At 39.2% G+C, this 27056-nt stretch overlaps 1 protein-coding gene across 1 annotated transcript; it reads left to right on the top strand.

The window, feature by feature from the left end:
- Nucleotides 1-104: 104 nt before the first annotated feature.
- On the top strand, nt 105-26285 carry Abce1 (ATP binding cassette subfamily E member 1). Its single transcript, XM_051168567.1, has 18 exons — nt 105-266; nt 3778-3908; nt 4866-4951; nt 8929-9026; nt 10313-10430; nt 10944-11081; nt 11215-11284; nt 11513-11609; nt 12620-12709; nt 17756-17877; nt 19296-19517; nt 20712-20771; nt 20868-20926; nt 22613-22723; nt 22815-22957; nt 23083-23205; nt 24896-25007; nt 25810-26285. Exons 2-18 carry the CDS (start codon nt 3806-3808, stop codon nt 25855-25857), a joined length of 1800 nt encoding a protein of 599 aa, XP_051024524.1. The 5' UTR covers nt 105-266; nt 3778-3805; the 3' UTR covers nt 25858-26285.
- The last annotated feature ends 771 nt before the right edge of the window (nt 26286-27056 follow it).

The following is a 27056-nucleotide window of genomic DNA, read 5'->3' as shown; positions in this document are numbered from 1 at the left end:
TCTAGAGGTTCCTTCCGTTAGCTGGCGTCGCAGCACAATGACGTCACTCGCGTCATCGCTCCCCCCCCACCCCACCCCACCCGGGGGCGCCGACCCCGCGCTCTGTCGCGCACGCGCACTGTGCCCTCATTTGCCTCGCGCGAGGCGGCGGCTGTGCACCGCCATCTTGGCCGGTGGCGGTAAGAACACGCCGTGTGCTGAGACCTGGCGGCTTGACGCTGCTTTGGCTGCTGCACGCCCCGCTGTGAGGGGACCGTTGTCTCCAGGTACGTGAGTTCGTGGGAGGAGGGCGGCCGGGGTGGGGGGAAGTGTTGGCGTTCGGCGGCCGACTGCCACCTTGGGAGGACTAGGTAGGGACGTTCTCCGAGCGCCCGTGGCTAGGCCTCGGTAGCGGGCACCGTGGCGCGTGGCAACCGGCTCCAGCTGCACATCTGGCTCTGCCCGGGGCGCTGCTCGCGCTTCCTTTCTGCCGTCCCGGCCTCGAGATTTCTATTCTCCAAGCCCTGCCAGCTGCCACTTAGAATGGTCCCAGATGCCATGACCACACGATCCACCCTCCCCTCCGGCACCCACCCTCCCACCCTCCGGCACCCATCCTGGAGCTAACCCGTCACCCTGCAGATCTCCCCCCCCCCCCCCCCCGCCCTCCAGCTTCCTCTCAGAGTATCCATACGGCTGGGTTGCCATTCGGTAGTGGGGACTCGTGGCTTCTCTTGGACCTTCTCGTGATTGCGGAGTGAGTCACGGCATCTTGCCGCCATGAAATCCAGTGCTCCTGGTCCACTCCCAGACTTTATAGAAGTGATGGGCAGACGTCGCTCCTCTTCTCTCGTAGTGCGACCGCGTGCTCGGTTATGGACTGGAGTTAGCCCAAGTGAATTTCCGAGTTGAGTGCCTGTCGTTAGGACTTTGGAGGAGCACTTGGTAGCACTCCGCCCTCTTCCCATGAGTGACTAAATCTGGTGTTTTGTTTTGTTTTTCCGCTTATTACATCTTAAGCTTCTTGACATCAGGGATGGTGTCTTTATTCAAAATATCTTTAGATAGCCTTTCTAGTAATCCATTGTAGGCGTTTAGTATTTGCTGCAAATGAATGATGGCCAAAGGTGAATTTCTACACCCCATGTGCTACATAAGTAGTTTTCTTTTTTGGTAGTAAAATTGGCAACTAAGGAATAACTGTCAAAACAGCTTTTATTGGCTCACCCTTTCTTCCAGGGGACTGCTATCTAGGGGATTAGGGTGGTAAACGTTTGTGTTGTAGTCAGTGGTCCTTCCTGTATTCTGAAAACGGTCTGTCTGTTGATAGTTAATGTAGTCAGTATAATCAAAACGTGTGTGTGGTGTGTGTTTGTGTTTTGAACCAATGTGTTTCATAAGATAGCTTAGCTCACCTCTATAAACAAAACAACAAAAGCAGACAAACATTTTTTGAGAAGAACATTTCGGAGTTGCTGAAAGGAGCTTCATTAAAAATCAAAGCTATGTGCCTTTCCCAACTCATGCTTTATAAGGCTACTTTACAGGAAGCACAGGCCATAATATTTCCTGGGATCCTGCATGTTTCCCATGGGTAGTCTCACTTCTGTTTTTGCACTCACCTAGAATAGTGACACGAGAGTCGTTGTTGTAATAGTACCTGTTTTGAACATCTGTCTTCAAATCTGCAATATCTTCAGATACTTTTTCTATTCCCAAAAGTTCTTGCTATAATCTTTCTCTTCAAGATTTTCTGTGCCAAGTTCTTCCTGTTGAAAAAAAAAAAGGAGCTCCTTTTATTCTAATTCTTGGAAATAATACAAAAGTTGAACAAATAAATAGTCTTTACCTATGTAACATACAAAAAAAATTTGTTTTTATTAAATGTAAAATAATTTATCATTGTACTATATAAGTCAACTTTATTAGCCACCTCTAAGATGTTTCTGTTCCCCATAAATATTTTTTATTTTCGACTCTTGTTGGGATTTTTGTTTTTTGTTTATTCTTCTAACCTGAAAATTTAGATAGTGTTAGTGGCTTCACAAAAATAACGACCAACATAAGCAATTTCATAGTGAAAGATTTATTTATCTCTAAGAAATTTATTCAGGTAATTTGTAGAAAATCATTTTTATTTTTTATTTATTTTTATATTGGAATGCGTGGTGCCCACTTTAGTTGCTTATTTGCTAAAATAGTAAATTTCTTAGAAAATTACATGGTTCGGTTTGGGGTTTTAAGGTAAAGTAAAATTTAGTTTCTTTTAACTTAGGAGAACTGGATCCATTTTTAAAGAAATGCCCTTGTTTGTCAGCACAGATCTATTACAGTTTTGGGGCTTGGGGGTGTTTGTTGTTTGTTTGTTTGTTTTTTTGTTGTTGGTGGTGATGTTTGGTTGATTGGTTTTGGTTTGGTTTTTCAAGACAAGGTTTCTCTCTAGCCTTGGCTGTTCTGGAACTCTGCAGACCAGCCTGGCCTCGAACTCACAAAGATCTGTCTTTCTCTGCCTCCCTAATGCTAGGCTTAAAGGTGTGCGCCACCATCACCCAGCTAAGGTTTTTGTTTGTTTGTTTTTGTTTTAATTTATATAGCTTAACTCACCTCTACCAAAACAAATAGAGCATTTACCAATTTGAAAGGAAGTGATGGGTAGTCTGTGATGGTGGAAATACTTGCGTCTGAAAGGAAAGGCTGGCTTTGGAGGAAGAGGAAATAGTCTAGGACAACTTTGGGGAGCAAGATTGCATATGTCCTTCCAAGTACTAATGGCTGCGGTCTCTGTGCCTCACAAAAAAAGGCCATCAAAACATCTTTGCAAATGGATAGTCTTGGCTTTTGGTGGTTTCTTCATTATTTATTGAAATAAACTAGAATATGAAGGTACTGTTAGGATTTATTTATTCCCTTTAGTCACAGGAAGGGGTTAATGTCAGTACACTAAACCCATATTATAAAAGATCATTAAATTTGCTTTGATCTTGAGTCTGTATAGATGTTATACTCAAGACTTTAGAAAAGTCTTGAAAGCATAGTATATATGTATAGTACGTTGCTACTACATAAAAGCCTGGGCAACAGCATGATGGTCACAGCTCTAGCAAGTGTTTGCCCCTTTCCATCAGTAGTAGTCATTACAGTCATTTGGATAAGAAAATGAACCAGTGATTTGTTTGGAGGACAAAAGAAGAAAAATCTCTAGAGACAGAGTATGTGTATGTTCATATGCAGTCTGTTTTAGAGGGTTATATTCATACTGTTGTACCAGCATTATTATTGAGGCCTTGTATAATTTTTTTAATGTGTTGTGTATAAGTTTTCTGTCCTTGCTATTTTAATTTTCCTGATTATTTTTTCCCAAAAGAGCTTTTTAGCTTTGGTTTCTATCGCCTATTTTTACCCAAGAAATTGAATTGTATATATAAATTTCAGAAGAATTAAAATTTTTATGTCAACTATTTTTATTATAAAAGCTGAGAAAGCCTATTGTACTTGGTTAGGTCCTTTGTGATTTAATAGTTTTGAGTACTTTCTTGTTCATATATATTAAGTATCTTTATAGGTATTTTTTTCTGGTATTTTACGTGGCACTTATTTTTAAATCTAACTTCATTGTGTAAAATTTGGTTGATCCAACTGAATAGATTATTTTGCTATTCCTAATATATTTTTTTACTTTTCCAAAATGAACATAGGAACTTTATATGATTATTTTTGACCTCCTTTTATTTGTGCCCATAATTTTTTCTCCTTACATTATATAAAATTTGCTATAATTTGTTCCTTTTTCTTTAACAGAAAAAACTGGATATTCTTCGTTACAATTATGGCAGACAAATTAACGAGAATTGCTATTGTCAACCATGACAAATGTAAACCTAAGAAATGTCGACAGGAGTGCAAAAAGAGTTGCCCTGTGGTTCGAATGGGTAAGTGGGTCTGTAGGCTATCTAAGGGTAAAGAGCAGCGGTAGGGAAGCAGACTGTGTGGCAGGCCCTGGCAGATGCTGTGTTCATCACTGTTAGTTTCTTTGAACTACAAGGTGAGAAATTTAGAATTTTAAACTTTGATTGGTTTGTTACTTTTAAAAGAAATTATAGAATGTCATTGTTAAGACATTCATTAAGTGTAAGGTCAAACCAAAAGGTAACTACAATCCTTGCTATTCTACAAAATTCTGTAATTGAGTCACAGGGAAAAGAATCTTTACATAAGATGGAAGAAATTTAAGCTTAATGACAGTCATTTTGTGGTTTTGCTAGATTTCCGGGATTAACTAAATCTAACAGTTCATAGGTGACAAATTCTTGGTGGTTTTTTGGTGTTACATTACATGATTGCTGCCATATAGTGGTGACTTCCAGACTTACCAAGTTGGAAGACAAACTTCAGATGTTATCATCAATGTCTTCCCATATTTTTCAGAAATTGAATTGTTGATGTCTCAAATACTGTGCTGAATTTTGACTGTGTACTAGTAAACTGCATAGCTTTTTGTAGTTTTGTTTACCTGTCTATAGTGTGCCTTTCTATTTCTAAGACATGTTTTCTTTTTTGAGTTAAAGAGTCGGTTAGTATATGCAGAACTCTGGGGTAGCAGCCAAAGCACCAACAACAAATTGAAGTTAGTCAACTTAAACATAACAGTGTTTCAAGGTTTATCATATTTTACCATTATTAGATAAACAAAATACATTGGCCATTTGTTTATTGTCCAGTAAAAATACATAATTAATAATTAGGTATTTAATGCAGAATCTATCCCACCAAGCACTGATTTAAGTCATTGTCCTTGAAACTTTGTGTGATACTTCAGAAACAGCATTTTCTGAATAGCAATCTTAAAAGTATTCTAATAGATAAAGGAAATTATTTTTCTTTGCCAGGAAAATTATGCATAGAAGTAACACCCCAGAGCAAAATAGCATGGATTTCTGAAACTCTTTGTATTGGTTGTGGTATTTGTATTAAGGTAAGTGATGATGTTTCTTTGTCAAGTCAAAAATAAAACCTGAAATTTAAGTTGTTTTTTTAAGACAAAAGTATAGCACCAGTAAATTAAAAATACATTTAAGAAAGTAATATTCTTAGGACAATATTATCACTTTTTTTTTTAAGTTAATAAAACTACCCTGCCCATTCTGGAACTCACCTTGTAGACCAGGCTGGTCTAGAACTCAGAGATTTGCCTGACTCTGCACCCGAGTGCTGGGATTAAAGGTGTGTGCCACTACCGCCCAGCTACTTTTTCACTTTATTTTGTGCGTGCGTGCATACATGCTAGTGTTTGGGTATGCCTGTCCCACAGTGTGCACTTGGAGGTTGGAGAACAATATGTAGGTGTCAGTTCTTCCACACTGTGGGTTCCAGGGATCAAACCCATATTATCAGATTTGGTGGCAAGCACCTTTACCTACTGTGCCATCTTGCTGGCCCCCAAACCAAACTTAAATTATTTGGGAGTTCCATTGCACTTAAAAGATGCTTTGCAAGACAGTAGAATTCGCTAAGCCCCTCTCGTTCTTTGGAGGACATCTAAGATAAAACTGTGAGGGGAAATGCTCAGTGTGTTGGGCACTAAGTTAAGGCCAGGACTATACAGCAGCTTCTCTCTTTTCTTGTTCTTGCTGAGGTGGACAGTTCAGGATTCTTACTCCTTGGAGATCATGTGTACTGTGAGGTCTGTCATAGAAATAGCTGGAAGTGAGCCTGGCAACGTGGTTGTTGAGATCAGTGTCAGCCCCAGCATCAAAGATGAAATAGGAACTGTTGCTATTAAGTCACTGGAGACAATTTAGTCGTCATCACAGCCCCAAATAGATGCCCTTTAGGCCTCCCTCCAGTGCCTGCTTCAGTACCTTCTTGATGTCGTCATATTCATCAGCTTTCTCCAGGTGGCAAGTCAGGTCTACCACGGATACACTGGGAGTAGGACTGTGGAGGGCCATGCCAGTGGGTCCTGTTCAACTCTGGGACCATCTTTCCCACAGCCTTGGTGGATCCAGTGGATGCAGAGATGATCTTCTGGGTAGCAAAGATGGCATAGACCCTCAATGATACCAAATTTATCGTGGATGACCTTGGCCAGGGGGACTAAGCAGTTGGTGGTGAAGGAGACATTACTGGCGATCTTGAGTGAGTTACTCATCACAAACATGGGGACATCAGCAGACGTGGCAGAGGTGGTGACCTTTTCAGCTCCACCCTTTAAGTGGGCTCTAGCCTTCTCCATGATAACGAAGATGTCATTGGACCCTTGGCACCAGTGTCCCCTATTTGGTGTTGGTCGATCACACTCCTGGAACAAGGAGGTGGCCTTCATATCAATGACAAGTTTCCCGGCCCCAGCCTTGACTGTGCTAGAGAAATGCCATGGCTATACTCAGACTGCAGTAATGGATGACGTGTAGGTAGATGAGGTAGGTCACTCAGAGCAACAGTATCCACACTGCCAGAGTTGAAGGCAGACATGCAGTCCAGGCACCCAATATGGCCACATTTGTTCATTCCAGCCTTCACCATCATGTTCAGGGACAAGGCTAGCACTGCATAAGAAGGTGCATCTGTCTCTGGACCTGGGAGGAGCAGGGAGCCCCAGACCACACCTTTATGAAGTTATGGGTCAGTGGGATGTCCTGGAGGAAAAAGGTGCTTTTCCAAGTCTGATGACCTGTGTTCAAACTCAGGAATCCACTAAACTGTAGAAAACTAACTACACAAACTTGTCCTCTGACCTCCACGAAATGCACTGTGGCACACACACGCTATTTGTTTGTTTTGGGGGAGGGCAGGGTGTTGATTTTCTGAAACGGGGTTTCTTTGTATAGCCCTAGCTGTCCTGGAACTCACTCTATAGACCATGCTAGCCTTAAACTCAGAGATTCATCTGTCTGCCTACCAAGTGCTGAGATTAAAGGCGTGTACTACCACACTTGTCCCAAGTCTATTAAATTTTAAAATTTACCACTCTCAAGTAGAAATACAACTTTTAAATAAACCTTAAATTTAATCTAAAAATGCCTTATTGTATCTTTTTTTAATTTTAAATCTCTTAATATCCAATTTTTTAAACATTTATAAGAAAAAGTAAAATATCTTTTAGTTATTTCAATACATATGCATCTATTGTATTTATCCCAATAGTACAATTTTAAGCATCTTAAATTTCATTACATTGAATAATTGACTTTTGACTTATGAATGCTAAATTTCCAACTTTAGCTTATAACAGGAATTTAGCAACTGATCTCTAAAGTTCTTGTTTACAGATAATATAAAAAGAAACTTCACCGGAGTATATATACGTGTCTATAAATTGTTCATATAAGTCCTGGGTATTTTATATTGGTTTTTGAAAGCTAATTCAAGTATCCAGAAAATTACATGGATTCTGAAAATGTTTTCTCTTATTTTGAAAAGTATAAATAGGAAATATTACTCCTGGAAATTATTGGCTTAATCCTTAATTATGTACGCCTGCCTGTATGCTAGGTATTAGGGTGTCACTGTGAACATTACAGTATCATCTGTTTTTTAGGTTTTGGTTTGGTTTTTGTTTTTTTGGGTTTTGGTTTGGTTTTTTTGGTGCTGGGAAAAAATAATATCCCAAAATTTTAGATATGTATCTGAATGCCTAAAAACACTAATTATAATTAAATAAACTCTTGGTGCTTGGGGAGAAGATAATATATGCATCCTGAATACTGAGTAATTACATTATTTATAAATAGTGTATATTTCTTTTCCATGTATATAACAGTTTAAAATTACCTGTAGCCTACTCGTAGGCATTTTATATACATTCATGAAAACAGGAGAGTAGAAAACATAGTTATAAAAATTTAGCAGTATGGATAGAGGACAGAAATTAGAAAACAAAATAATCGTTTTTTTTTTAATTTGTTAATGTTCTCAGTTTGAAATGAAGATTCACTGAGTTTTCTCTGAATCAGTTCCCTAAGCTCACTGAACTCAATCATTGTCTGTATTTTAGAGCTACTTCTCTAGCCGTGGTACCATTGCTTTGTTCTTTAGTGTGTGTGTGTGCATAGGGAGGCCAGATGTCAAAAGTAAGGTGTCTTTTCTTTTTTGATTTTTTTTGAGACAGGGTTTCTCTGTGTAGCCTTGGCTATCTTGGACTCGCTTTGTAGACCAGGCTGTCCTCAAACTCAGAAATCTGCCTGCCTCTGCCTCCCTATTGCTGGGATTAAAGGCTTTAGCCACCACTGCCCAGCTCAGTATTATTTTATTTTAATATTTATTTACTTAAGAGAGGGTCTCTCACTAAACCTGGATCTCACTAATCTGGCTACATGGACTGGCCAGCAAGCCCCTCGGATCCTCCTGTTTCCACCTCCAGCTCTGAGGTTTAGGAACCCACTGCCACATTTGGCTTTTTATGTGAGTGCTGACATGCATCCAAACTTGGTGGTAAACTGAGGTTTTACCCAGCACACACACTACCACCATTCGTAATGGCTTTCTGATATTTGCCATTCTTGTTTCGTGGACATTTATCTGTTGGTCAAATACTATATTGAGTAAGTTTTTCTATTGATGTTTTCTTTTTTTGATAATCATTTACTTAAAATTGAAGCATTTTTAATATAGAAGGATAAGCTATAACAGACCCAACATACAGGCTATCTATTGGCAGGATAAAAGTACCCCTCTCCCCCAAATTACACAATCCAGATATAAGACTATCTAGTGTAAGAAAGAAGCAAACAAGGACAGGAATAATTTAAGGGAAAGAGAAATCTGCTATAGACAGATTATAGGAAGTATCAAATAATAATTGTCTAGGTTGTATTAGATGAAGAATAATAAGTTTGTTAATACAGCTGTAATGTAAATAAAATGAAAACTTATACTCAAAAAATTTTAATAAAATATTCTTAATATATTACTTTTATGAATTAATATGTGATACTTTATTTTAAATAACAGAAATGCCCCTTTGGCGCCTTATCAATTGTCAATTTGCCAAGCAATTTGGAAAAAGAAACAACACATCGATATTGTGCCAATGCCTTCAAGCTTCACAGGTATGTCCCTCTCTACTCCAGTCAGCGTAAATTCCCTTCAGAGTGCTCAGAGAACGGAGGGAATGATATTTCAGTCTACCAAAGAGTAATAGAGTATAATAAACTGCAGGGTTATATTTACGTGTCAGCAGTTGCTGGGCACGGTGGCACACGCCTTTAATCCCAGCCCTCGAGAGGCAGAGGCAGGAGGATTTCTCTGGGTTCAAGGCCAGCCTCGTCTGTGTAGTGAGTTCTACGCCAGACAAGGTTACCTCAGTGATATCCTGTCTCAAAACAAACAAAAAATGTCACCAGTTTATTCTGGTTAATATTAGAATTAATATCTGAGGAACTTCAAAGCACTGCTAAATGTCTAGCCTCTTGGCCCTGTTGAATCAGGTCATGAAGAAATAGAAACTAGATTTCTGGAAGATTAAAATATTTCTAATTATTCTAAAGTATGACCACAATTGACAGTCACCATTGTTCATAATACCCTTATCCCCCAAATAATCTTAAAGACACTTGCTTTGATTTTATGTAGTCACTGACCTTATGTCCCACCGGAAATGTTATTCTGATTTGGGCCTCAGAGGCCTCAGAGTAAGTCACTAGACCCTTAATAGCCTTTTGGTTTGATTGTTTGTTTGTTTGTTTTGTTTTGTTTTAAATGACAGTGTACCATTGGCTGGCCTGGAACTCACTGTATAGATCAGACTGGCCTGGAACTCAAGAGATCCTCCTGCCTCTGCCTTCTGAGTGCTGGGATTAAAGGCATGTGCCACCACAGCCCAGCTTTAATGCTTATTTTTATATGCTGAATATTTATATGCTGAATCTAAAACTCTAGGTTTCACAAATAAAATGATATTTTCACCCTGCCTGTTGTAAGGAGCCAACAGCAACAGGGAGAAAGTATACAGTTTGTAGCTGGTGTGATAGTTCTCTCCTTTTAAGTAAGTGGCTGGCTAAATTGGGGGGGGAAATGACACTTTTGGGTTGTACCTGCTGTGAGATTTTTACCAGAGCATTTTGTACATTAAAGCTGAGCCTTAACTGTAAAGAAAAATGTTATTTTAGATAAAGAATTTGGCAAATAGAATTTAAAGTATCATTTGTTATAGATATATTTCTACCAATTAGTTTCTTTTGGCTGCTTTCTTCCCCATAATAGCCAGTAATGCTTAGCATATATTAGCTCATGAATGGATATACATGACATGCAAGTGCTTTAAAATACATCGTTCTGCTGTTGTGTGCCTTTTTCTGCCTAATACTAAGGGTTTTTTCCTCCTGTATTGTAATAGATTGCCTATCCCTCGCCCAGGTGAAGTTTTGGGATTAGTTGGAACTAATGGTATTGGAAAGTCAACTGCATTAAAAATTTTAGCAGGAAAGCAAAAGCCAAACCTTGGAAAGTATGATGTATGTATTAAAGATTATGAAAATTAATATGTCTGGGTGGTTTTGTTTTTTGAGGAGTGGGATGGGAATAATTTTTTTAATGTTCTTGTTTTTAAGTTAATTTGTGGAGTTTAGTTCCAAGTATGGGTTTGGTTTAGTTTAGTTTTTTTAAGTCATGTTCTATAGCTTCAGAAGACCTTGAACTTAAAAGTCCTCTTGACAGCCTCCCAGTACTAGTAGACACTACCATTTACAGGTTTTATTCTTCTTGTGGTTATAATTTCTTTTTGGGTTTTGGGGTGCTGTGTGTATGTGTGTGTGTAGTCTCATAGTCTATCCTTTCTGTTAGTGTTGCTTAACTGAAAATTCATAGTTCTCTTAATATTTGGAATTAGTATGCCTTCATTTGAAACTAGTTCTACTTCCGATCTTAAAGTAGCAGTCGTCTATTTAGATATATGTTTAATTTTACTTAGGCTCCATTCCCTTTGTATTTTTATCTTAAACTCAGATAACTATTGTATATATTTCTAGGATCCGCCTGATTGGCAAGAGATTTTGACTTATTTCCGTGGATCTGAATTACAAAATTACTTCACCAAGATTCTAGAAGATGACCTGAAAGCCATTATCAAACCTCAATATGTAGACCAAATTCCCAAGGCTGCAAAGGTTAGTTTGTTTATAGAGAGAAGTTAAATATTATAGAAGTTATATATTGTAGATTATTGGTAGGAGGGTAAAAGTTTTACTTTGTGACTTTTTAATACCAAAGGAAAATAGTGATAATTTTCTGTTCTGACAGGGAACAGTAGGGTCTATTTTGGACCGAAAAGATGAAACAAAGACACAGGCGATTGTATGTCAGCAGCTTGGTAAGTATTTGAGTGCATGCTTTCAATAAACTGCACTTGGTCATAACTCTCTTTATGTGGGTTGCTAAATTCATGAGGAAAGCCTTAGTAATTATTGTTAAACTACATAGTTCTAACTAGAATATCATTCAAACCCAAAGTAATGACATACAGCATGTGTATTTTTTCCAGAAGAGATGAAATGGAATTTATAACATTAAACACAATGCTTCTGATTATTGCTTGTAGATTTAACTCACCTTAAAGAACGAAACGTCGAAGATCTTTCAGGAGGAGAGTTGCAGAGATTTGCTTGTGCTGTCGTTTGCATACAAAAAGCTGATATGTAGGTTACACTTTTTGTTTATCTTAATCTTTGTGAGCTTGTATTTGTAATGCTGCTAATTCAGTAATTTTGAATAATTAGTAAAGATATCTAAAGGTATGCTTTTGAGGTTATAAGTTAAAGCAGTTTGTTTCCATGACCCATTTTGATTGTTACCAGTCCCACAGTGGGGTTATCTTTGCTTTTATGAGTGGTAATTTATACTTTACAGAGTCTAATTTTTAAAACTTGAGCTCTGTATCATTAGGTCATTACATTAAGTCAGTAAGCTATCTAAATATATCTCAAGTAAAAGACGGTCTTTAAACTTGTCAATATCAGAACAGCATGCTCTGTAAGGGAGAGATGGAATAAAAAGGGCAGCTCTCCTTCCTGCTCCCTAGTATCTCCTTCCTGTCAGATACTATTGTTCCTGCTTTCCCACAGTTCTGCTCTGGGTGTACAGTCAAGCCCCATCTTCACCACCAAATACTCAGAGACATTCTGTGCATGAGAAACATTCTGCTTTAAAGCCTCTGGGCTTGAGCCTATTAAGACAGTGGCTCTTTGGGGCCAGCAAGGTGGCTTATCAGAGTGGGGGCCTGTCACAAAGGCCCACCTGGGTTCAAGTCCCCAGACTCACAAGGTGGAAAGAGAGAATCAACTTAGGCAAGTTTTCCTTTGACCTCCTCATGCAGGCAGTGGCACTCCCAACACACACACAAAGTAAATACAGATTAAGAACAAGCAGAAAGAGGCTCTTCAAAGTACTTCAGACTATATCAGAATATTTTTCATTAAAAGGCACTAATTAAAAGTCAGTCTACTCTTCAAATCTCTCCTGAAATTGTAGGTATACATTTTTGCTTCTTGTAATTATCTTCTTCCTTCCTCATTACAAGTAGCCTCCTCATTGGTGTATGAAATTTTTCATTCTGTTCTATCAGAAACATTGTGCTGCTTTAATATATAAGGTGGAATTATGCTATGTTATTCAAACTTAACATACTTGCTTTTTTTTTTTCTCTTAGTTTTATGTTTGATGAGCCTTCCAGTTACCTTGACGTCAAGCAGCGTTTAAAGGCCGCCATTACTATTCGGTCTCTAATAAATCCAGATAGGTAAGTAAGAGCCAGTCCATTTCTGTGTTCTGTTGAGGGAATTTTACAAGTGTTTAAAGATTAAACATTCGTGTTTTTCATCTTGATCATTTATAGTGACCACCAGAATTTTGCCTTCTTCTATCTTGGAACAAAGGTTCTTAGCATAAGATTCACAGTCTCATTGAACAAAAGAGTTGTTAGCAACTTTTGTAATGCAGGTATTGAGTGCAGTGATTTTTCAATTTTCCAAAGTTTCCTAACCCATCATTGCCCTCGATGCTCTGAGTCTTTAGATAGAAGTCACATTTGCAGTTGAAGGAGCTTCTGATCTAAAGGCGTGTTATTCAGTGATGCACTCTTGAAACTTTTACCCTGTGGCAATGTGGAAACAACAGTGCATTTATGCCCTCAACTCTGATTCTGAACAATTCTTACAGGTAAAGAGGAGTATGAGCTCAGCTCTCAGGAAGTACAAAAAACAGCTATCCCTAAGCTTAGTCAACACAGAGGAAGACAGCTGTATTAGAATTACATCTTGCATTCTGAAAGAGCCTCTAAAATAATGGTGTAAGACGTTTTAAAGTATTAAAACTATAGGAATTTGATGCACAAATGTTCAAAAACCCAAACAAATCTAAAAGTTGAAAGTATAGAGGCCTGGGGGGAAGGCTCAATTTGTAATGTGACTCCCATACAACCTGAAGACTTGAGTTCAGTCTCAGAATCTGCACAGTGATAGTGCACAGTGATGGTGTGTGCCTGTGATCTCAGTGCTGGGGAAGCAGAGGCAAAAAGCTCCCTGGGGTTGCCAGTCAGCCAGTCTAGCCAATCAGTGAGTTCCAGGTTCAGTGAAAGATCCTGTCTCAAAAATGAGGTGGAGAAACAATTGGGAAAAAAAATAGGGATATTGGCCTTTGTCCTTCACAAGTGTGCACACATGTGTACATAGGCAAAGACACAGTTAGCAGATATAACTGAGAAAATGACACAGAAACATAAGGGAAGATTTGAACCATAGGGAGTGTGGTAAGAAGACTTTGATTGTGTTTTAAGAGTCTAAAAGCAGACAAGTAGGCAAGATGGCAGAACAGGTGAATTCCCTTGCTGTGTAAGTCTGGCAAACAGTTCAATCCCTAGAACCCACGTAAAATTGCATGGAGAGAATCAGCTCCGTAAAGTTACCTCTGATCTCCACATGCCCTCCGTGGCATGTACACTCTCTTACACAAAATGACCATAATGCTGATGGGGTGGTGGTGGTTGTTTTGCTTTGGGGGCTTGGTTTTGGTTTGGCTTTTGAAGACGGGATTTCCCTATATATCCCTAGTGGGAACTTGCTTTATGAACCAGGCCTGCCTCTGCATCCCAAATGCCGGCATCAAAGGTGTACACCACAGTGCCCAGCAATGATTCTTTCATTTAGAGGCATGAAGAAATCATGGCTGATAAGTTTTCAGAATTGATAAAACCCCCAGCTCTTAAACAATCCCAATAGAGGATCAATAAAACCTAGATACACTGCTACGAGGTTTCCCTGGATACAGAAGATGGCCTGTGCTGGCTCCATATCTTCCATTACCAGGGGACTTTATGCTAGAGTTACTCTTAGATTCCAGGGAGTTTCCATTACACTCAGTTTCTGCATCAGCATTCCCCCTCCTCCAATTCCAGTTGTCTCTCCCAATACTCTCTACTTTCATTCTTCCCTCCCCCACCAGATCCCTCCTGTTCCCATTCACTACTCTGTTGCCCCTTGCCAGGGAGATCCATGCACCTCCCCGTGAGCACTTGTTACTTAGCCTCTCTGGGTCTGGATTATAGCATGGTTATCCTTTACCTAATAGCTCATGTCCACTTGTGAATTATATACCGTGTTTGTCTTTCTGGGTCTAGCTTACCTCATTCAGGATGCTCTTTTCTAGTTCAGTCGTTTCCCTGCAAATTTTATGATGTCATTCTTTTTAATAATTGAGTAATACTCCACTATGTAAATGTACCATTTTCTTTATCCATTCTTCAGTTGAGGAGCATCTAGGTTGTTTGCAGTCTCTGACGACTATGAATAAGGCTGCTAAGAACATAGTTGAGCAAGTGTCCTTGTGGTATGGTAGAGCTTCTTTTGGGGTATATGCCCAGGAGAGGCATAGCTGGGTCTTGAAGAAAAGCTATTTCCAATTTTTTCAGAAACCATCAAATTGATTTTCAAAATGGCTATACAAATTTGCACTCCCACCAGCAATGGAGGAGTGTTTATCTTGCTCCACAGCTTCGCTTAAGTATTTTAGGTTTGGTTTGGTTTTTCAAGACAAGGTTTCTCTGTGTAGCCCTGGACTGTCCTGTAAGTCACTTTGTAGACCAGGCTGGCCTCAAACTTAGAGATCCACCTGCCTCTGCCTCCCAAATGCTGAAATTAAAGGTACTCACCACTACACCCAACTATGTACCCCATTTTTTAATTGGATCATTTGGTTTGTAGAAGTCTAGTTTCTTGAGTTCTGTATATATTTTGGATACTAGCCGTCTGTGAGATGTGGAGTTGGTGAAGATCTCTTGCCATTCTGTAATAAGCTGCCGTTTCATTCTTTTGACAGTGCCCTTTGTCTTAAGTAGCTTTTCAATTTCATAGGTCTCATTTATTGCTGTTCCTAGGTCCTGTGCTGTTGATACTCTGTTCAGGAAGTGCTCTACTGTGGAATGTGTTGAAGCCTATTCCCTGCTCTCCTCTGTTAGTTTCAGTGCATCTGGCTCTATGTTAAGGGCTTTGAAAATTCTTTTTCATATTGTGTATTTCTGACTTTATCAAAATTCACGTGACTAGGCTAGGCGTGGTGCACGCCTTTAATCCCAGCACTCGGGAGGCAGAGGCAGGCGGATCGCTGTGAGTTCGAGGCCAGCCTGGTCTACAAAGCAAGTCTAGGACAGTCAAGGCTACATAGAGAAATCCTTTCTCAAAAAAAGGGGGGGTGGACTCAGGTGACCATAAGTGAGTGGGTTTACATCTGGGTGTGCGATTTGATTCCATTGATCAACCTGTCTGTTTTTAAGCCAATACCATGCGGTTTTTATTACCATAGCTCTTGTAGTACAGCTTGAAATCAGGGATGGTGATAATTCTGCATGTATGGTTGTGGATTTTTTGTTTTTCCATGTGAAGTTGAGTATTTCCCTGTTGGTAGACTCTTAATCCAAACAGCCATACTTTTTACATCGTAATACATCGCTGGGCATTATGACACATACTTGAACAATATAAGAGAGTTTTTGGAGAAGTAACAGTATAAAAACATAAAACCTAGTATTTTAACAACTTGACAGTATGGTAAAGAAAATAATAGATATGAGCAAGGTGTGGTGGTGCACACCTTTAATCCCAGCGCTTTGGAGGTAAAGACAGGTGGATCTCTGTGATTCGAGCCCAGGACAGCCAAGGCTACACAGACAAACCCTGCCTTTAAAAGCTAAAAAATGAAGAACTAAAAGGTAAGTAATTGAGTTGGGCATGGTACCACACACCTTTAAGCACTTGGGGAAGCAAAAGCAGGCATGTGTCTGAGGCCAGGACAGCCAAGGTTACACAGAGAAACCCTGTCTCAAAAAACCACCAACAACAATAATTCATAGCCAACTGACTCACATTTCAGTATGTAGATATTCAGGCAAGTCACTGGACAGCAAGACCCTCACCTTATACTAAGTTAAATGAAAGGATCGAAAGAGAAGGAAGATGCAATAGAAATGAACAGATCTTATGAAAACTAATGACAAAAAATAGACATTACAAGATGTTTTTAAGTATGAGAGAGAGGATAACACCTTAATGTAACAGTGATAGCACTTTAAGGCAAATTTAGTTAACCAATCAGAAACGATAAAGCACGTTTGTGGATTGTGTACTGGTGAGTTGAAGTAATCCATGTTGATGACAGGTTGGTGGTAAGCAACTGCAGAAAGAGTGTCCGTGCTAAAGCTGTCAAAGCATGCAATCAGGCAGTCTTTAATGCTTTAAAATTTTTGAAGATCATATCTTCCAGAAAGCAGTAAGAAATCCAAAATGATAACCTGGGACCTTTTTTTGGTTTTGGTTTTGGCTTTCAAGCCTTGGCTGTCCTAGAACCAACTCTGTAGACAAGGCTGGCTGCAAACTCAGAGACTGGCCTGCCTCTGCCTCCCTGAGTGCTGGGGTTATAGGCATGTGATACCTAACCTGGCTGGAGCTTTTAATTGCATATATTACTTTACAGCACAGATTTCTTATTTGGGTACACAGATTGCTGTCTTCCTAAAACACCAGAACTTTTGACTTCTCAGTTAGTTTTATTTGAATTCAAGAAAATCAAGTGATTTCTAAGAAGGGTATTTCTAGAGTAAGAAGCATTCATTTGCTTATTAGGAAAGGTAATCCTACACTGAGTAGGATTTGGAATAGAGTAAAATCGAAGCTGAGTGGGATTTTAGTAGGTGAAAATGTTGGCAGCTGACTGTTTAGGAAGGAATGGCCTTTAAACACAAAATAAATGCATTATTGAGGAAGACATCAATTTCTGGTTTTTCTGTATATAAATATAGTAATAGTAAGATAAGTGAAAATTTAAAAGCTCCTGAAAGTCTGAAAATTTCTTGTGAGAGATGATTCTATTTATACAAATGAGAACTTTATTTGAGGAGGAAGCTTATGCTTAAAGTTGGCATTTAAAGTATGTGGAAGATAAGTGGGCGTGGGAATAGAGTACTGCATAAAAATCTCATGATACAGGGTGTGTGATAGGTTACGATCTAGCAATAGCTTTTTAAAATCATCTCAGTGGAATCTAACCGTAGAGAAACATTGTAAATGTGAACATAAATAATGAGCTGTGGGGAAGGAGGGTGGGAACGGGAAGATAGGCTCTCGGAAATAGCAATCTGGATGTAATGTGAGTAAATTACAATTAGTAAAAAGGTCAGTTAGAAATATTTTGTGGCTTACTGTGTTCTTTATACTTACAACCATAGGAAAAAAATATATAAAGTCTTAGCTAATAATGTTAGTTAAATTTAAAAATAAAAGTCTGTCCTGCTTTTCAGATACATCATTGTGGTGGAGCATGATCTAAGTGTGCTAGACTATCTCTCTGACTTCATCTGCTGTTTGTACGGTGTGCCAAGTGCTTACGGTGTCGTCACTATGCCTTTTAGTGTGAGAGAAGGTAACCGGAAACCCTCTTCATCATGCTGTATTCTCTAACGCCTAGAAATGGATTGCATGAAAGCAGCACTGTGTGTGGCTCTAATATGTGTGCGGAACTGATGTTTTATAATTGTTGAGAACGTAGTGCATTGTCTGTACCGTTACAGAAAAAGGGTTTTGTTGTTGTTGTTGTTGTTGTTAGGGGTTTTTTTGACAATTTTCTGCTGGGGTAATCGGTACATTTTGACTTATGTAGTATTTGTAACCTTTAAATTTATCTTTTAACAAGCCCAACACCTTTAGTAAAACTATTTAAATTCATTCAGTGTCTATCTTAAGTTCATATTTCAAGTTTATCTATAATCTAAATCTAGCATTTGTGACACTTAGGCTCCCTAAAAATCTAATAAAGATTAATGTTTTTAAATAAATCATTTTGAAAACAAATTTACATTTATCACAGCCTTTTTAGGAATTGGCAGTTTCTATAATTTATAAAAAGTATATCGATAGTTTAGTATGTTGAGAAGGAATTTTTATAACTTTTTTACTTATATATTTAAGATGAATACCTATGTATTTTAAGAAAAACTTGGTGAGGTTGTCCCAGTTTTCTTTCTTTCGTTTTGTTCTTGTTGTTTCTTTCTTTTGGTTTTGGTGTTTCAAGACAGGGTTTCTCCATGTAGCCTCAGCTGTCCTGGAACTCACTCTGTAGACCAGGCTGGCCTCAAACTCACTGAGGTCTGCCTGCCTCTGCCTCCCAAATGCTGGGGTTAAAGGTGTGTGCCATCACTGCACTTTCTTGCCAACAGTCTTAAGAATTTTGGTTGTTTGTTTTTCAAGACTGGGTTTCTCTGTATCCTTGGCTATCCTAGAATCGCTTTGTAGATCAGCTGACTTTGAACTCGCAGAGATCCACCTTCCTCTGCCTCCAGAGTGCTGGGATTAAAGGTGGGCACTACCACACCCGGCCTTGAATTGATTTATGTGTTTATTTTAAATAAGGTTGAAACCTTCAAGGTGGCTCAGTGGGTAACGACACTCTCTGCTAATCGTGAATGCCTACATTCAATCCCCAGGACCCCACGTCACGGCAGGAGAGAATCCAATTCCAAAGTTATCCTCTTCCACACTTGTGGTTTGGCATCAAAAACAAATATTAACAGAGAGCAGTGAGGGCCTGCCAGACAGCTCAGTGTTTGCTGTGCACGCCTGGTGACTTGAGTTTATTCAGTTAAGCCTTTGTAGAAGTAGATAGAGAACTGGCTTCACAGAGTTGCACTCTAAAACACTTAAACTTTTAAGTGATACTTAAGTGTTGACTTTTGCTTATATGCAGGCTTAGTATTAACAGAGGTATAAAGTTGTCATGAGTTCCCCAAAAAATCATTATGCTCGTTATTTTACTAATCTGCTGGCATTTTTTTTCCTCAACAGGCATAAACATATTTTTGGATGGCTATGTTCCAACAGAAAACTTGAGGTTCAGGGATGCATCCCTTGTGTTTAAGGTAGCTGAGACAGCAAATGAAGAAGAAGTGAAAAAGATGTGTATGTATAAATATCCTGGGATGAAGAAAAAGATGGGAGAATTCGAGTTAGCGATCGTGGCTGGAGAGTTTACAGATTCTGAAATCATGGTGATGCTGGGGGAAAATGGTAAGCCCGTATTTTGTAAAGTGATGGTGAAAGCCAGCTCTATAAATCACTTGTGTTTGTGGAGATCGGACTCAGCTGGCGTCTGAGCGTGAACCCATAAATTTGTTGTTTTAGCTTCACATTTTTGTGGTATTTCCTAATTTAGTCTAGCTGTTGTTAAGCAGGTAATATTTATTACTTCACTGAGCATGCATGCCTTTAATCCCAGCAATGGAGGTTAATGCAGGCAGATCTCTGTGAGTTCAAGGCCTAAGTCCAGGACAGCCAAGGCTACACAGAGAAACCCTGTTTCAGGGGAGAAATTCTTACTTCATTATTTCCACTAAAAATATGCAGTTTCTGCTCAGCTGGTTTTTCCATGAAATAAGCTAGTGAGGCAGTCAGTCATTCTGCGAAAGGACTAGAAGGAATAGACAGTTGGTAATTGAGATTTATGCTAGCTTTAAAAGATTTTCTTAGGTGCCTGTAATTGGATTTTTTCATATTTGAGGTTCTGATGATAGTTCTATCACCAATATTTTCGATATTAAGTTGTTACTGTAACTGTAAGATAGATCCGACTGCTAAATACCTAGTATTGCTTTTATGAATTAAAGGTAATAGTTTATAGTGTGAAAAAAATAGTTTATAGTGTGGTCTTAGAGCTTATAAAACTGCAGAAGTTTTTTTTTGAGGGGTAGGGAGGTTTGAGACAGGGTTTCTCTGTGTAGCCCTGGCTGTCCTAGACTCGCTTTGTAGACCAGGCTGGCTTTGAACTCACAGAGATCAACCTGCCTCTGCCTCCCCAGTGCTGGGATTATAGGTGTGTGCCACCACCGCCGAACTAGAAGATTTTACGTGAGATTTGCAGTATATCAGGCTTCAGTAAACAGTCTGATTGGGTTGCAATTTTTTGTACTAGCTGTGGGTAGTTTCTATCACAAAACAGCCTCTGTTGCCCTTAACAAACTAATGACTAAGAAGTACACATTCTAAACTGTCAGACACCATATAGTGTAATCATTCATTAAAATGGACTGGCCTTACACCTCCTAATAAGTTTAGGCTAATACGTGACAGGTAGGAGAGGATTGCTTTTTCTTCATAACTGTTATATAATATCTTCAAGACAGATGTCTCAGATTATAACAATTAGGAAGTTGTGTTTCACTTTGAAATGTGGAGGTTAATTTTGTTTTGTTGTTGTATTACTAGGTACAGGCAAAACCACATTTATCCGAATGCTTGCTGGGAGGCTGAAGCCTGACGAAGGAGGTACTGTTCTAAGCATGGCCTTTTTTCTCTGTCCCACAAAGAAAACTGAGAGGTCTGTGCAGTTTTTGTGTCATGCATACTTGTATTCTCTTGCAGGAGAAGTACCAGTTCTAAATGTCAGTTATAAGCCACAGAAAATCAGTCCCAAATCAACAGTGAGTCATTATTTTAATTTGGTTATTAAAATGCATGTGCATATGTGCTTATACCATTAAGTCTTCTGCTCTAGCTATGGGTAAGAGCATTAACTCAGTGGTACAGTATATGTTTGACTGAGTTTAGTCTCCTTCACATAATAAAAAACTGAAATTCTTACTCATATTAGCTTCTAAACGAGCCACAGGCTGGCCCAGAATCTACTATAGGATACAAGTACCTGAAATTCTCAACCCACCTGCCTCTGCTGCCCAAGTACTGTTGTTCACTGGGTATATACCGCCACATCCAGCTCTGGAAGTAACTTTGAAATCTGTCAGCCTTTTTTTAGAAACCTAATGCGAGCCTTTGCCCAAAAGCAATCATTCTTCCAAAGAAATACAGATGACCTCTACCACATGAAAAGATGTTTGGCATTCTTAGCCAGTAAGAATATGCAGATCAAACATGGTGAATTCCAATTTACAACCACTAGGATGACTTAAAAAAAAAAAAAAAGAAAAGAAAAGCCAAAAGACCAGTACAAGTATTGGTGACAATGTGAAGAGATTGGATGATACCTGTTGCTGTTGGGAATATTCAAAAAACAAAAACCAAAAAAAAACCCTACAGCTACTGGGAAAGCCCCTCATCTGACTTCTGTAGCAGAGTAGTAAACACCAGCAGCTCCACTCATTAGCGTGTACTTCAGCAGTGTGTGCACTTCAGTACCAGAACCTACACAGGTGTATGTTCATAGCTGCTGTATTCATCAGAGCCAAAAGGTAGAAAAAACCCAAATGTCAGCTGATGAATAATGTGTTTTTTAATATAGTTTTAGAAAATAAGGTTATTCAGCCTTAGGGAAATGGTTTCTGGTATAAAACATAAAAATGTATTGAGCTGCTTTTTTTTGGCTGGTGGGTGGGGAAGTGTTTTTAGTGTTTTTGAGTCAGGTTTTCTTTTTTTTTTTTTCCTGTGTATCCTTGGCTGTCCTGGACTTGCTCTGTAGACCAGGCCGGCCTTGAACTCACAGCGATCCGCCTGCCTCTGCCTCCCGGGCGCTGAGATTAAGGGCGTGCGCCACCATGGCCAGCTAAGGATAAGGCTTGCACTGTGTTGTAGCCTACAGACTATCCAAGCTACTTCATCCCACTTTGACATCTAGGGTTTTCCTGCTCTTCATTATTTCTCCCCTGAAACGCTCCTTTCCTTTTAAATGTTAAGATCATTGCCTTTTCACCTGTGTCCATGGCTGTTCTTAGCTTCAAAATCTTGAGTGAGATTTAAAACTAGAATGGGCCAGTGGTAGTGATGCAGGTGAGCCTTTTCCTGGCACTTGGAGGCAATGGTAGTCAGGCAGCTCTCTGAGTTGGAGGCAGCTACTTGGCTATATAGTGAGACCTTGTCTCAGAAGAAGGGACAAAAATAAAATATAAATTGGTGGCAATTTGATTTCATTTTGGCCTGAAGTTTACTACCAAAGTTCATAAACAGCCGGGGCTTGGTGGTGCACACCTATAATCCCAGCACTCGGGAGGCAGAGGCAGCCGGATTGCTGTGAGTTCGAGGCCAGCCTGGTCTACAAAGCAAGTCCAGGACAACCAAGGCTAACACAGAAAAACTCTGTCTCAAAAACAAAATCATAAACAGAAAAGTTCTTTCCCGGTGATTTATTATTTAAATGTTTTTTCCTTTAAAACCAGGGAAGTGTTCGCCAGTTACTGCATGAAAAGATCAGAGATGCTTACACTCACCCCCAGTTTGTGACGGATGTAATGAAGCCGCTGCAGATTGAAAACATCATTGATCAAGAGGTGCTGTAACCTACCGTCCTTACAGATCTGTGCGCACTGTGATTTCAGCCATTGGCTATCTTGACATGTCTTGCTGCTCTTTTCCAATTAGGTGCAGACGTTGTCTGGTGGTGAACTTCAGCGAGTAGCTTTAGCTCTTTGTTTGGGCAAACCTGCTGACGTCTATTTAATTGATGAGCCATCTGCATATTTGGATTCTGAGCAAAGATTAATGGCAGCTCGGGTGGTCAAACGGTAAATGTCTTATTTTCAGAATATCATTTTTGATTGTGTGTACTAGCATACAGATGTGCTTAATAAAACATTGACTGTTTTGTGACTTCAAAACTATGAGAGGTTTGTAAACTGCTGTGTTCCAGTTTCATTCTCCATGCCAAGAAGACAGCTTTTGTCGTAGAGCATGACTTCATCATGGCCACCTACCTAGCAGACCGCGTCATCGTCTTTGATGGTGTTCCCTCTAAGAGCACAGTGGCAAACAGGTAAAAATGCTGTCCGAAATGTCCACAAGTAAAGTTCAAGTTCTAACAGTTGGAAAACTATCACAGTCTACATTTTCAGTAAAGTCATAAAAGCTAAAGTCTTATCGCTTTCTTCTTTGAAGGGGGTAGCTGCTAAGTCAGTTTCTTACTCTGTGAGCCGTGCCCCCAGGTACTTCTTAGACAAATCTGCATGGGGCCCTATAGCAGTTTACAGGCTAGTGTGCAATACTTGACCCAGTTAGATAATCCTACAGAGCCTTAGACCTTAACTTTTCTTCCACCTTAACTTTGTCCAGTTGAGTATTTGTATTTCAAAAAAAAGTTTTTATAATTTCTTAGAAACTTAATTTTTGTATAGAATAAAATCCAAAGAATTACTGACATGCCAAATGCATGACACTAACCCAGTAACCGTTTTCTTTTGTTTTTTTTTTATGATTTATTTGTTTTTATGTGTATTGATGGGGTTTTGCTTTTGCTTGAATGTCTGTCTCTGTGAGGGTGTCAGATCCCCTGGAACTAGAATTACAGGCAGTTGTGAGCTGCCATGTGTGTGCTAGGGATTGAACCTGGGTCTTTGGAAGAGCAGCCAGTGCTCTTACCACTGAGCCATCTCTCTAGCCCCCAACCTACAGCATAGTCAGTGTAGTATTTTAACCTTCTCTTCTAGACTCTGTAGGGAAACCAAAAATTCATTTGTCTCTGAGACATTATTTGACCATTAGTGCTAAACCTACATTAAGTTGTACCTTATAACATCACCAATACACAAACACATTCTGGAACCAAAAATCTATCTTACGCGAGTCTCACACGATACTTTTTGATGTTAATAAGGAGGGTCAAGTTGCTATTTGAATACTTCTTTCAAGAAATAGAAGTACCAGCCAGGCATGGTGTTGCACAACTTTAATCCCAGCATGAGAGGCAGAGGCAAGTGGGTTTCTGTAAGATCAAAGACAGCCTGGCCTAAGGTAGTATATTGCAGGACATCAGCTCTATTTAGTAAGACCCTCTCTCAAAGGAAAAAACAACAACAAAACAAACAAAAAAACAGCACCGTGCATCCCAAAATTCCTTGGTTTTCATATTAAATTCTATCATCAATTAGTGAGAATATATAACGTTCAGGAAATTCCTTAGATATGTAAAACTGATTTCTTCACTAATGATCTTTTCTTGTTATTTAGGCAATTTAAAAATTAATGGGGGCGGAGTGCAGAGAGATGGTTCAAGTGATCCATCTGCCTGTTCTTTCATAGGACCCAGGTTCATTTCCCAGCACCTACCTGGTGGTTCATAACTGTCTCTACCTCTAAGTCTTTACAAAAAAAAAAAAATCTTGGCTATAAAAGATGAAAGCACAGAAAGGCTTTAATGGAAACTTCCTTTTAGTTACCGGTACTTCTGGGGCCACAGCAATAAATCAGTGTAGACTGCTTCCCTAACATAGTGCAGGGCCTTGCTTTCTGTCTGGTTCTGTTTTTTTTTTTTTTAAATCTATAAATACTGTCTCAATGTTTTTTCAATATTGAAAATATAGATCATATTTCTGCTTGTTTTGTACAGAAATGTGGCCAATCAAATGATGTGTAATAGTGTTAGCCTTAGTGCTTGTTTGAGAGGAAGAGGCAATGGTGATTCTTGATACTTAAACAATCTAATGAAAACTATTTGTTTTTCCCCCTAGTCCTCAAACGCTTTTGGCTGGCATGAACAAATTTTTATCTCAGCTCGAAATTACATTCAGAAGAGACCCCAACAATTACAGACCACGAATAAATAAGCTTAATTCAATCAAGGTATGTGGATAACTCCTACCCTAATAGACACCGTCTTCTTAAAAATCGACACCACATCATGTTCTCAGTTTGGGTTGTTTTTTCCTTTTTAAGTTTTTATACTCCTGTTGCAAGGCAACAACTGTAGTGTGTCTGTTGTTCTTACTCATTAATCTATGGTAAGTGCCTTTTAGAGCTGTCTTGAAATCTGGCACATGTGGTGGCCCACACCTTAATCCCAGCACTTGGGAGGCAGAGGCAGGCGATCGCTGTGAGTCTGAGGCCAACCTGGCCTACGTAATGAGTTCCAGGATAGGCACGGGCAGTGGGGCCTTGTCTCTAAAAGCACAAAACTAGTTGCCAAAACTTTACTGTGTACTATTGAAAGTGAATTTATGGAATTTTGTTAAAGTAGTTTTTGAGAATACTTTTAACCAATTTCTTTGGTTTTGTTTACGATAGTTAAAATAAATCTTCTCCTTTGTGTATTAAGCCACCTCTGCATACTGAGTCATTGTAGGTGGTCATAGAGCATAACCCTGAGAAGCTGAGCTGAACTGTTACTGACCACCCTAGAGACAGTTCTGAGAAAGGCTACTTTGAGTATAAAGCATAAGTACAAAGTGCTTTACATAATAAGCAGTTTTCAGGCTGGCAGTATGCTGACAGGAGCGTGAAGGTGGACAAACTTCCTAAATGTAAAGAAAGCGTCTCACGTGGGGAGACCACGTTAGAGATACTCTAGTGGCTAAGCACTGGGCGGTCACGCTGCATAGATGCTATGGCTTCATCTGATTTGTGTCGCTTCTCTTTTATTTTTTAGGATGTAGAACAAAAGAAGAGTGGAAACTACTTTTTCTTGGATGATTAGATTGAATTGGAGATTGTCAATAAGCCATTTACTTACTGGGATTTTTATCATATAAAACTTTAATCAGGTTTTATGGCCCCACATACTCTGGAGCTTGAAGTATGATTTTCTTAATGTGACATCAAAAGCCAGTTGTCTTATAAATTGTTTAAGAACTATTCTGTGCGTACTGGACTAAAATGGAGACATTTCAAATACATCGGTTACCTCCAGATTTTCGTGATCTGCAGGGAGATGTTCAATTGTGTATTGTATTTATGGACCAGATGCTTACTGGTGTTGCCCATCTTTAAAATCTAGGGTAAAATCTGTTCTTGCCTGTTTGCTACGTGTACTAGTATAATGAAACTGCCCTCTTTTAAAAGCCAGGCAAAGACTACGCTGCTGAGGTCTGATAAATAAACATCAGGGTTATATTTGCTATTTGTTCTCAGGCTGTGCACTATATCGGTGTTTAGCTTTCAAGGGACATTGCTACAAACACCATTGCTCAAAGACAGATGGTTATGACCAACTTAACAAATTGTTTTTAATGGGTTTTTTGGTGCTTTTGAATATCTGTCAAAATTTCAGTAATCTAATTTAACTGTGGGTTTTGTTTTGTTTTTTCAGTTTTTACATTATATAAGATTCTATAACATTGAAAGTAATGTTACTTTGTAAACATAAATTTATATAGTCCCTGATCAGGATGGGGGAGGCCTTTCTGAAGAATATTTGCTGGGGAAATGGCTCAGGGAGGTGCAGGCTGTACACTTTTGAGACACAGTAGGAATCTGTACTGCAGGTAAGTCAGGCAGATCCCTAGAGCCAGCCTAACAGTCTGTGTGAGCGAAGGTCCTGTCTCAAAAAGTAATGGGGCAGCCATGCGTGGTGGGTGGCACACGCCTTTAATCCCAGCACTGGAAAGGCGGAGGCAGGCAGATCTCTTTGTAAGTTCGAGGACAGCCTGGTCTACAAAGGGTGTCCAGGACAGCCAAGGCTACACAGAGAAACCCTGTCTCAAAAAAAAAAAAAAAAAAAAGTAGGCAGAATTGAGGAAGACACTTTATGTCAAACCTTTGGCCCTAACACACTGATGTGTACACACACACACATACACACAACCCTACAGATACAAAGTCTTTACAGATACAAAGTTGGTGCCTACGTATCTGGATGTTAGGGTTTGTTTTTAGTTTTATTTTGAGACAGAGTGT

The sequence above is a fragment of the Acomys russatus genome, chromosome 26 (assembly GCF_903995435.1).
Source record: "Acomys russatus chromosome 26, mAcoRus1.1, whole genome shotgun sequence".
Classification (NCBI taxonomy): Eukaryota; Metazoa; Chordata; class Mammalia; order Rodentia; family Muridae; genus Acomys; species Acomys russatus.
Note: the sequence above shows the minus strand (reverse complement) of the source record. Positions and strands in the feature narration are given on the sequence as shown.

Coding starts and splice junctions, on each gene's coding strand:
- Abce1 (XM_051168567.1), top strand. CDS start 3,806: ATGGCAGACAAATTAACGAGAATTGCTATTGTCAACCATGACAAATGT. Junction 17,878..19,295: donor GCCTTTTAGTGTGAGAGAAG/GTAACCGGAAAC, acceptor TTTCCTCAACAG/GCATAAACATATTTTTGGAT. Junction 22,724..22,814: donor AAAACATCATTGATCAAGAG/GTGCTGTAACCT, acceptor TTTTCCAATTAG/GTGCAGACGTTGTCTGGTGG.